General features: G+C 46.7%; 1 protein-coding gene across 1 annotated transcript in view; it reads right to left on the reverse strand.

Annotated features, from left to right (window-relative positions):
• The window catches only part of BMP3 (bone morphogenetic protein 3), a 64,169-nt gene extending 54,180 nt beyond the window's left edge, over positions 1 to 9,989 (reverse strand). Inside the window, exon 1 of the mRNA XM_056568942.1 lies at positions 9,429 to 9,989. Within this exon, the coding sequence (XP_056424917.1) occupies positions 9,429 to 9,678 (250 nt within the window). The 5' untranslated portion in view covers positions 9,679 to 9,989. The remainder of the gene's footprint in view (positions 1 to 9,428) is intronic.
• Positions 9,990 to 10,324: the final 335 nt, after the last annotated feature.

Below are 10,324 nucleotides of genomic sequence, written 5' to 3' on the forward strand. Positions count from 1 at the left end.
AAGACAAATAAACCTCACTGTGACAGTGCAACAACATATATTACCCTGACAGGTTTATAGAACTGTAACCCGGTGCCCAAGTGCTGCCAACCCCTAGGCTCCGAAGAGCTATTACCGTGTATACTCGAATATAAGACGAGTTTTTCAGCACGATTTTGCGAGTATATACGGTAACTCCTCACTGCTTGAGAATACAGACCTAGGTGCAGCAGAATATGCGTTCATTCAGCAAGGAATTTCCGCAGTGTGAATGAGCACTAAGGCTCATGTAGCAATGAAAAGGACAAAGCATTTTCTTCTTTCGCACCTACATGAAATGGGTTTAATAAATTGTAATTTGACTGGCAGAGTTGCCCTGAGTAGAGCAGAGTAGGTCTATTCACACGGCACAATTTCCGCTTGCAGAATTTCGCCTCTAATGAAAGCCCAATAGACTTCTATGGGATTCCACACTTCTGAATTTCTGCATGTGGAATTTCCACATGAATTCGCCACCGATTCCACACCGATTCCACACAAGCCAGGAAGCAGAATTGGTGCAAAAATTTCGCCCATGTGAATACAGTTAGTTTTTAATGGGATTCTGCTGCTCTGTTCACACTATGGCATTTCAGCACCTGTATTCTTACAGCTGAATTCCACCAGTGGAAACAATTGAGCACGTTCATTCTTTGGGTGGAATTCCGCTGGACTGCATTAGGGTGCATGCACACCACGTTTTTGCTATACAGTTCCAGTAGTATACGGTTTTAAATTAAAAACCGTACGGAACCGTATAGAAAACTGTATGCATTGACTTAACATTGTAAACCGTATGTCAAATTCATCATCCGGTTTAGTCCGTTTAGCGTCTTATACAGTTTTGTCAATTTTTTTTACCCGTACCCAAAACCGTAGACTACAACGTTTTTTGTTCTCTGTGAAAAAGCGTATTAAACCGTATACGTTTTTTTTAACACGGGAGTCAATGGCAAACGTACAGAACCGTATGTGCGTACGGTTCCATCAGGTTTGTACCATTTGCTTTTTGACTTTGCACAGTTTTTTCTTGGAATTTCAACCAAACAAGTGAAACTTTATTCAAAATGGAGTGAAAAGTTAAAAACGTATGTTTTTTTTCTTTAAAAACGATGCAATTGGACATAATTTTTCAAACCGCATACGTTTTTTAACCGTATACGGGTTGAAATTGTACACACATTTTGATACAGTTTAGTCAGGTTTTGTGGAATCCGTTAATACGCAAACTGCATTGCAAAACGTGGTGTGCATGCACCCTTACATGTCCGTGAGGTCCTACTGCTGATGATTTCAGGGGCACCTACTGGAAGAGGAATTCTGAAGCAAAATTCCTCCGGCTGAGTTTCAGCCATGTTGACGCGGCCATACTATGGTGAGCTTAACATGAGGAATGGTTTATATATAAATGGGGGAGACTTATGATTTACCCATGTAGAGGAAAAGTGATGAAGTTGCCCATAGCAACCAAATTGTTTCTTACTTTTTTTTTTTTTCATTTAAAAATGTCTCTGAAAATGAAAGAAGCAATCTGATTGGTTGCTCTTCCTCTACACAGGTTTTGATAAGTTTCCCCAATTGTGTGTATACATAGACTGATAAAGTGATCCCTGCTATCAGATGTCCATGGGAAATTCAATGTTTCAAGAAAATAAATAAATATGATGGACTATGGTTACCGCGAAGGGAGGGACTGACAGCAGATCTCAATATGTACAGTACTACTGGAATTGCTCCACTCCCATACGTAGATGGTGGGAGCTCACATCCCCTCTGCTTTCCTGCCAGTAGTCCTTGTTTTATGACAGCCTGCATCTACAGTGCCATTATATATATGGTATATATGTATGTGTTATTCTTCAGATATAGTGGCCCAGATTTATCAAAATGTGTGAGAGAAAAAGTGGAGGGATTTTTCCACAGCGACCAATCACAGCTCAGCTAACTAGCTCTGGTAAAGTGAAAGTGAAAGCTGAGCTGTGATTGGTTGCTGTGGGAAAAATCACTCCCCTTTTTCTCTCCCATAGTTTGATAAATCTGGGTCTTATAGTGTTAAATCGACTACTGAAAACCCTAATTTTTTTTATATCATGCTTATATGGCACTAAGATATTCCACAGTGCTGTACAATGATCACTTATACCAGTGTTTCCCAATCAGGATGCCTCCAGCTGTTGCAAAACTTCAACTCCCAGCATGCCCGGACAGCTGTTGGCTGTCCGGGCATGCTGGGAGTTGAAGTTTTGCAACAGCTGGAGGCACCCTGGTTGGAAAATACTGATTTAGGGTGGGTTCACACCACGATTTTGCTATACGGTTTCGGCAAACGGTTTCATAAAAAAAAACGTATGCAACTGCACAGAAAACCGTGCCTATAGACTTCCCATTCCCATTCAATATGCACCATATTGTATACGGTTGTCTCCATTTTTCAAACCAAACTTTTTTTTTCCTTTCTTTTTTTCTGGACAGAAAACCGTGGCCTACCACGGTTTTTGGCCCGGGTGAAAAACTGTATTAAACCGTAAAGGTATGTGCATACAGTTCCATCCGGATTTCACCATACAGTTTTTGACTTTCCACGGTTTTTTTTCTTGGAATTTCAATCAGACAAGTGAAACTTTATTCATAATGGAGTGAAAATTTCAAAACGTATACGTTTTTTTTTCGTAAATAACGGATGCAACCGGACATAATTTTTCCAACCTTATACAGATAAAAATTTGTACACACGTTTTGATACAGTTTAGTCAGGTTTTGAGGAATCCGTTTTTTTTTTTTTTTTTTAAATCAAAAACCTGATACAGGAACTGTATTGCAAAAATGTGGTGTGAACCTAGCCTTAAACAGTTCTTTACACACTGCTATAAACTTCTTAGTTTTTGGAGGAAGGGTGAAAAAATAAGAAAACCCACAGAAACACAGGGGGAACATACACACTTTAGGAACCTGGTGTATTTTCTCCATCACACTATAGTACCTGCGCTACATACCATCACACAGAACTGATCCTATATCAGTGATTGGCAAGCAACTGTGGGCAGAGCTCTGAGAACCATCCCTCCATGTAGTATAAGGTCCTGCTGCTACTTCAGATCAAGCTCTAAGGAACCGCAGTTTTACAAAAATTCCCCAATCTATTAAAGATTGTCCATAACAAGTAACCAAGGACGTGCGAAACTGAATCCATTGGATCATAGATACCCTGAACTCTGACCGCTAACCACACTATCCTCCTCTCTCATGTAACCCAGTGCCAGCTGGCATAATAAGAGGAATAAAGTGATTATGAAGAGAGATCAGGCAGGTGGCACTACCAGCCAGGACAGGATACAAAATATAGAGTGCTACCTGCAAGGACAGCATACAGTAGATGGGAACTACCTGTCAGGACAGCATACAGTATAGGGGAATTACCTGACAGCACAGCATACAGTATAGGGGAACTACCTGCCAGGACAGCATAAAGTACAGGGGAACTACCTGCCAGGACAGCATACAGTATAGGGGAATTACTTGCCAGCACAGCATAGAGTATAGGGGAACTAGCTGCCATTTCAACATACAGTATAGGGGAATTACCTGACAGCACAGCATACAGTATAGGGGAACTACCTGCCAACACAGCATATAGTATAGGGGAATTACCTGCAAGCACAGCCTACAGTATAGGGGAACTACCTGCCAGGACAGCATACAGTCTAGGGGAACTACTGGCCAGCACAGCATACAGTAGGGGAACTACCTGCCAGGACAGCATACAGTATAGGGGAACTACCTGCCAGGAGAGCATACAGTATAGGGGTGTTACCTGCCAGCACAGCATACAGTAAAGGGGCACTACCTGCCAGCACAGCATACAGTATAGGGGAACTACCTGCCAGGACAGCATACAAAATATAGAGTGCTACCTGCCAGGACAGCATACAGTATAGGGGAACTACCTGCCAGCACAGCATACAGTATAGGGGAACTACCTGCCAGGACAGCATACAGTATAGGGGAACTACCTGCCATGATAGCATACAGTATAGGGGTGCTAACTGCCAGGACAGCATACAGTAAAGGGGCAGTACCTGCCAGCACAGCATACAGTATAGGGGAACTACCTGCCAGGACAGCATACAAAATATAGAGTGCTACCTGCCAGGACAGCATACAGTATAGGGGAACTACCTGCCAGCACAGCATACAGTGTGGGGGACTACCTGCCAGCACAGCATACAGTATAGGGGAACTACCTGCCAGGACAGCATACAGTCTAGGGGAACTACTGGCCAGCACAGCATACAGTAGGGGAACTACCTGCCAGAACAGCATACAGTATAGGGGAACTACCTGCCAGGAGAGCATACAGTATAGGGGTGTTACCTGCCAGCACAGCATACAGTAAAGGGGCACTACCTGCCAGCACAGCATACAGTATAGGGGAACTACCTGCCAGGACAGCATACAGTATAGGGGAACTACCTGCCATGATAGCATACAGTATAGGGGTGCTAACTGCCAGGACAGCATACAGTAAAGGGGCAGTACCTGCCAGCACAGCATACAGTATAGGGGAACTACCTGCCAGGACAGCATACAAAATATAGAGTGCTACCTGCCAAGACAGCATACAGTATAGGGGAACTACCTGCCAGCACAGCATACAGTGTGGGGGACTACCTGCCAGCACAGCATACAGTATAGGGGAACTACCTGCCAGGACAGCATACAAAATATAGAGTTCTACCTGCAAGGACAGCATACAGTATAGGGAAACTACCTGCCAGCACAGCATACAGTGTAAGGGTACTACCTGCCAGCAAACCATACAGTATAGGGGAACTACCTGCCAGCACAGCATACAGTACAGGGGAACTACCAGCCAGCACAGCATACAGTATATAGAGGAACTACCTGACAGCTCAGCATACAGTATAGGGGAACCACCTGACAGCACAGCATATAGTATAGGGGAACTACCTGCCAGGACAACATACAGTATAGGGGAACCACCTGCCAGGACAACATTCAGTATAGAGGCACTCCCTGCCAGCACAGCATACAGTATAGGGGAACTACCTGCCAGGACAACATACAGTATAGGGGAACTACCTGCCAGGACAGCATACAGTATAGGGGAACTACCTGCCAGGACAGCATACAGTATAGGGGAACTACCTGCCAGGATAACATACAGTATATGGGAACTACCTGCCAGGACAACATACAGTATAGGGGTGCTACCTGCCAGCACAGCATACAGTAGAGAGGAACTACCTGCTAGGACAACATACAGAATATGGGAACTACCTGCCAGGACAACATACAGAATAGGGGAACTACCTGCCAGGACATCATATAGTATAGGGGAACTACCTGCCAGGACAGCATACAGAATAGGGGAACTACCTGCCAGGACAACATACAGTATAGGGGAACTACCTGCCAGGACAACATACAGAATAGGGGAACTACCTGCAAGGACAACATACAGTATAGGGGAACTACCTGCCAGCACAGCATACAATACAGGGGAACTACCTGCCAGGACAACATACAGTATAGGGGAACCACCTGCCAGGACAACATTCAGTATAGAGGCACTACCTGCCAGGACAACATACAGAATAGGGGAACTACCTGCCAGGACATCATATAGTATAGGGGAACTACCTGCCAGGACAGCATACTGAATAGGGGAACTACCTGCCAGGACAACATACAGTATAGGGGAACTACCTGCCAGGACAACATACAGAATAGGGGAACTACCTGCAAGGACAACATACAGTATAGGGGAACTACCTGCCAGCACAGCATACAATACAGGGGAACTACCTGCCAGGACAACATACAGTATAGGGGAACTACCTGCCAGGACAACATACAGTATAGGGGAACCACCTGCCAGGACAACATTCAGTATAGAGGCACTACCTGCCAGCACAACATATAGTATAGGGGAACTACCTGCCAGGACAGCATACAAAATATAGAGTGCTACCTGCCAGGACAGCATACAGTATAGAGGCACTACCTGCCAGGACAGCATACAGTATAGGGGAACTACCTGCCAGGACAGCATACAGTATAGGGGAACTACCTGCCAGCACAGCATACAGTATAGGGGAACTACCTGCCAGGACAACATACAGAATTAGGGAACTACCTGCCAGGACAACATACAGAATAAGGGAACTACCTGCCTGGACAGCATATAGTATAGGGGAACTACGTGCCAGGACAGCATACAGTATAGGGGAACTACCTGCAAGGACAACATACAGAATAGGGGAACTACCTGCCAGGACAACATACAGTATAGAGGAACTACCTGCTAGCACAGCATACAGTATAGGGGAACTACCTGCCAGGACAGCATACAGTATAGGGGAACCACCTGCCAGGACAACATTCAGTATAGAGGCACTACCTGCCAGCACAGCATATAGTATAGGGGAACTACCTACCAGGACAACATACAAAATATAGAGTGCTACCTGCCAGGACAACATACAGTATAGGGGAACTACCTGCTAGGACAACATACAGTATAGGGGAACAACCTGCCAGGACAGCATACAGTATAGGGGAACTACCTGCCAGGACAGCATACAGTATAGGGGAACTACCTGCAAGGACAACATACAGTATAGGGGAACTACCTGCCAGCACAGCATACAGTATAGGGGAACTACCTGCCAGGACAGCATACAGTATAGGGGAACTATCAGCCAGGACAACATACAGTATAGGGGAACCACCTGCCAGGACAACATTCAGTATAGAGGCACTACCTGCCAGCACAGCATACAGTATAGGGGTGCTACCTGCCAGGACAGCATACAGTATAGGGGAACTACCTGCCAGGACAGTATACAGTATAGGGGAACTACCTGCCAGGACAGCATACAGTATAGGGGAACTACCTGCCAGGACAGCATACAGTATAGGGGAACTACCTGCCAGCACAGCATACAGTATTGGGGAACTACCTGCAAGGACAACATACAGTATAGGGGAACTAACTACCTGCCAGGACAACATACAGCATAGGGGTGCTACCTGCCAGCACAGCATACAGTATAGGGGAACTACCTGCTAGGACAACATACAGTATAGGGGAACTACCTGCCACGACAACATACAGTATAGGGGAACTACCTGCCAGGACAACATACAGAATATGGGAACTACCTGCCAGGACAACATACAGTATAGGGTAATTACCTGCCAGCACAGCATACAGTATAGGGAAACTACCTGCCAGAACAGCATATAGTATAGGGGAACTGCCTGCCAGGACAGCATACAAAATATAGAGTGCTACCTGCCAGGACAGCATACAGTATAGGGGAACTACCTGCCAGGACAGCATACAGTATAGGGGAACTACCTGCCAGGACAGCATACAGTATAGGGGAACTACCTGCCAGGACAGCATACAGTATAGGGGAACCACCTGCCAGGACAACATTCAGTATAGAGGCACTACCTGCCAGCACAGCATATAGTATAGGGGAACTACCTACCAGGACAGCATACAAAATATAGAGTGCTACCTGCCAGGACAACATACAGTATAGGGGAACTACCTGCTAGGACAACATACAGTATAGGGGAACAACCTGCCAGGACAGCATACAGTATAGGGGAACTACCTGCCAGGACAGCATACAGTATAGGGGAACTACCTGCCAGGACAACATACAGTATAGGGGAACTACCTGCCAGGACAACATACAAAATAGGGGAACTACCTGCAAGGACAACATACAGTATAGGGGAACTACCTGCCAGCACAGCATACAGTATAGGGGAACTACCTGCCAGGACAGCATACAGTATAGGGGAACTATCAGCCAGGACAACATACAGTATAGGGGAACCACCTGCCAGGACAACATTCAGTATAGAGGCACTACCTGCCAGCACAGCATACAGTATAGGGGTGCTACCTGCCAGGACAGCATACAGTATAGGGGAACTACCTGCCAGGACAGTATACAGTATAGGGGAACTACCTGCCAGGACAGCATACAGTATAGGGGAACTACCTGCCAGGACAGCATACAGTATAGGGGAACTACCTGCCAGCACAGCATACAGTATTGGGGAACTACCTGCAAGGACAACATACAGTATAGGGGAACTAACTACCTGCCAGGACAACATACAGCATAGGGGTGCTACCTGCCAGCACAGCATACAGTATAGGCGAACTACCTGCTAGGACAACATACAGTATTGGGGAACTACCTGCCAGGACAACATACAGTATAGGGGAACTACCTGCCAGGACAACATACAGAATATGGGAACTACCTGCCAGGACAACATACAGTATAGGGTAATTACCTGCCAGCACAGCATACAGTATAGGAAAACTACCTGCCAGAACAGCATATATAGTGTAGGGGAACTACCTGCCAGGACAGCATACAAAATATAGAGTGCTACCTGCCAGGACAGCATACAGTATAGGGGAACTACCTGCCAGGACAGCATACAGTATAGGGGAACTACCTACCAGGACAGCATACAGTATAGGGGAACTACCTGCCAGGAAAGCATATAGTATAGGGGAACTACCTGCCAGGACAGCATACAAAATATAGAGTTCTACCTGCCAGGACAGCATACAGTATAGGGGAACTACCTGCCAGAACAGCATATAGTACAGGGGAACTACCTGCCAGGACAGCATACAAAATAGTGAGTGCTACCTGCCAGGACAGGATACAGTATAGGGGAACTACCTGCTAGGACAGCATATCGTATAGAGACACTACCTGCCAGGACAGCATACAGTATAGGGGAACTACCTGCCAGGACAACATACAGAATAGGGGAACTACCTGCCAGGACAGTATACAGAATAGGGGAACTACCTGCCAGGACAACATACAGAATAGGGGAACTACCTGCCAGGACAACATACAGAATAGGCGAACTACCTGTCAGGACAGCATACAGTATAGGGGAACTACCTGCCAGGACAGCATACAGTATAGGGGAACTACCTGCCAGGACAACATACAGTATAGGGGTGCTACCTGCCAGCACGGCATACAGTATAAGGGAACTACCTGTCAGGACAACATACAGTATAGGGGAACTACCTGCCAGGACAGCATACAGTATAGGGGAACTACCTGTCAGGAGAACATACAGTATAGGGGAACTACCTGCCAGGACAACATCCAGTATAGGGGAACTACCTGCCAGGACAGCATACAGTATAGGGGTGCTACCTGTCAGGACAACATACAGAATAGGGGAACTACCTGTCAGGACAACATACAGAATAGGGGAACTACCTGTCAGGACAGCATACAGTATAGGGGAACTACCTGTCAGGACAACATACAGAATAGGGGAACTACCTGTCAGGACAACATACAGAATATGAGGCTACTCACCGGTCAGGGCTCGGAAGCTCCGCACGGTATTCCCGTTGTGCAGGGGCAACTGGTGTCTGGCAGCATCTCTGCCCCTTCCTCCATCACCTCGGTACCTATCATACAGTCTAAGCATATGCTCGGATACCGTGTCCCCCATAGGCAGCACGGCTTCTTCATGCCTCTTCATGTCCCCCACAAGATGTCCCAGACACAGGCAGCCGCTACAGCCCAGCCACAGCAAGAGCCAGAGAAGACGCTCCGGGGCCATTGCAGCCAGCAGGTGCTTAGGGAGCAGTACAGATGTGGCGCTTATATTATACAGCCAATGACTTTATTGTATTACAATCCACAGAGATCGTGAGAGGGCAGATCGGGGCGATGATGTCGGTGGCTACGGACACATGCCCGGAGTGTTCCTTGCGCCTCCTCCTCCTGGGCTCTCCAGAGTCAGCACTGCTGTGAGGCACTGTGAGGCCAGAGTTTTGTGTGGGAGCTCAGGGCTGATCCTAGCGAGTATACAGCCAATGACCAACCTGCACTCTGTGCACACATTGCGATGTGCTACAGCTATACAGCGCAGCCTGCTGCCGGTGTTCTAAAGTTTTCTGCGAGACCATAGAAAACTGTGAGATACACCACCTCAGAGTAGCTGACATAGCAGCCGGTCTCTGATTCGCTGAGCTGTGGCACGCCTTCTCCCTCCTATTTGCTGTGCTGCCGCCCAGCTGTTCTTCCCTCTTAAAAAAAAAAAAAGTTTTAGACACGGGAAAGTCATCTCACAGAAAACTTTAGAGCGCAGGGCTGACGGAGCACAGGCAGAGGACACTGCCGAAAACCTTATAGTACTCAGGGCAGGGAGGAGGGGGGAGTCGGGCAGTGATAGCCACTTTATCTCTCTCTGCTAGTTGAGCCGA

The sequence above is a fragment of the Hyla sarda genome, chromosome 1 (genome assembly GCF_029499605.1).
Source record: "Hyla sarda isolate aHylSar1 chromosome 1, aHylSar1.hap1, whole genome shotgun sequence".
Taxonomy (NCBI): domain Eukaryota; kingdom Metazoa; phylum Chordata; class Amphibia; order Anura; family Hylidae; genus Hyla; species Hyla sarda.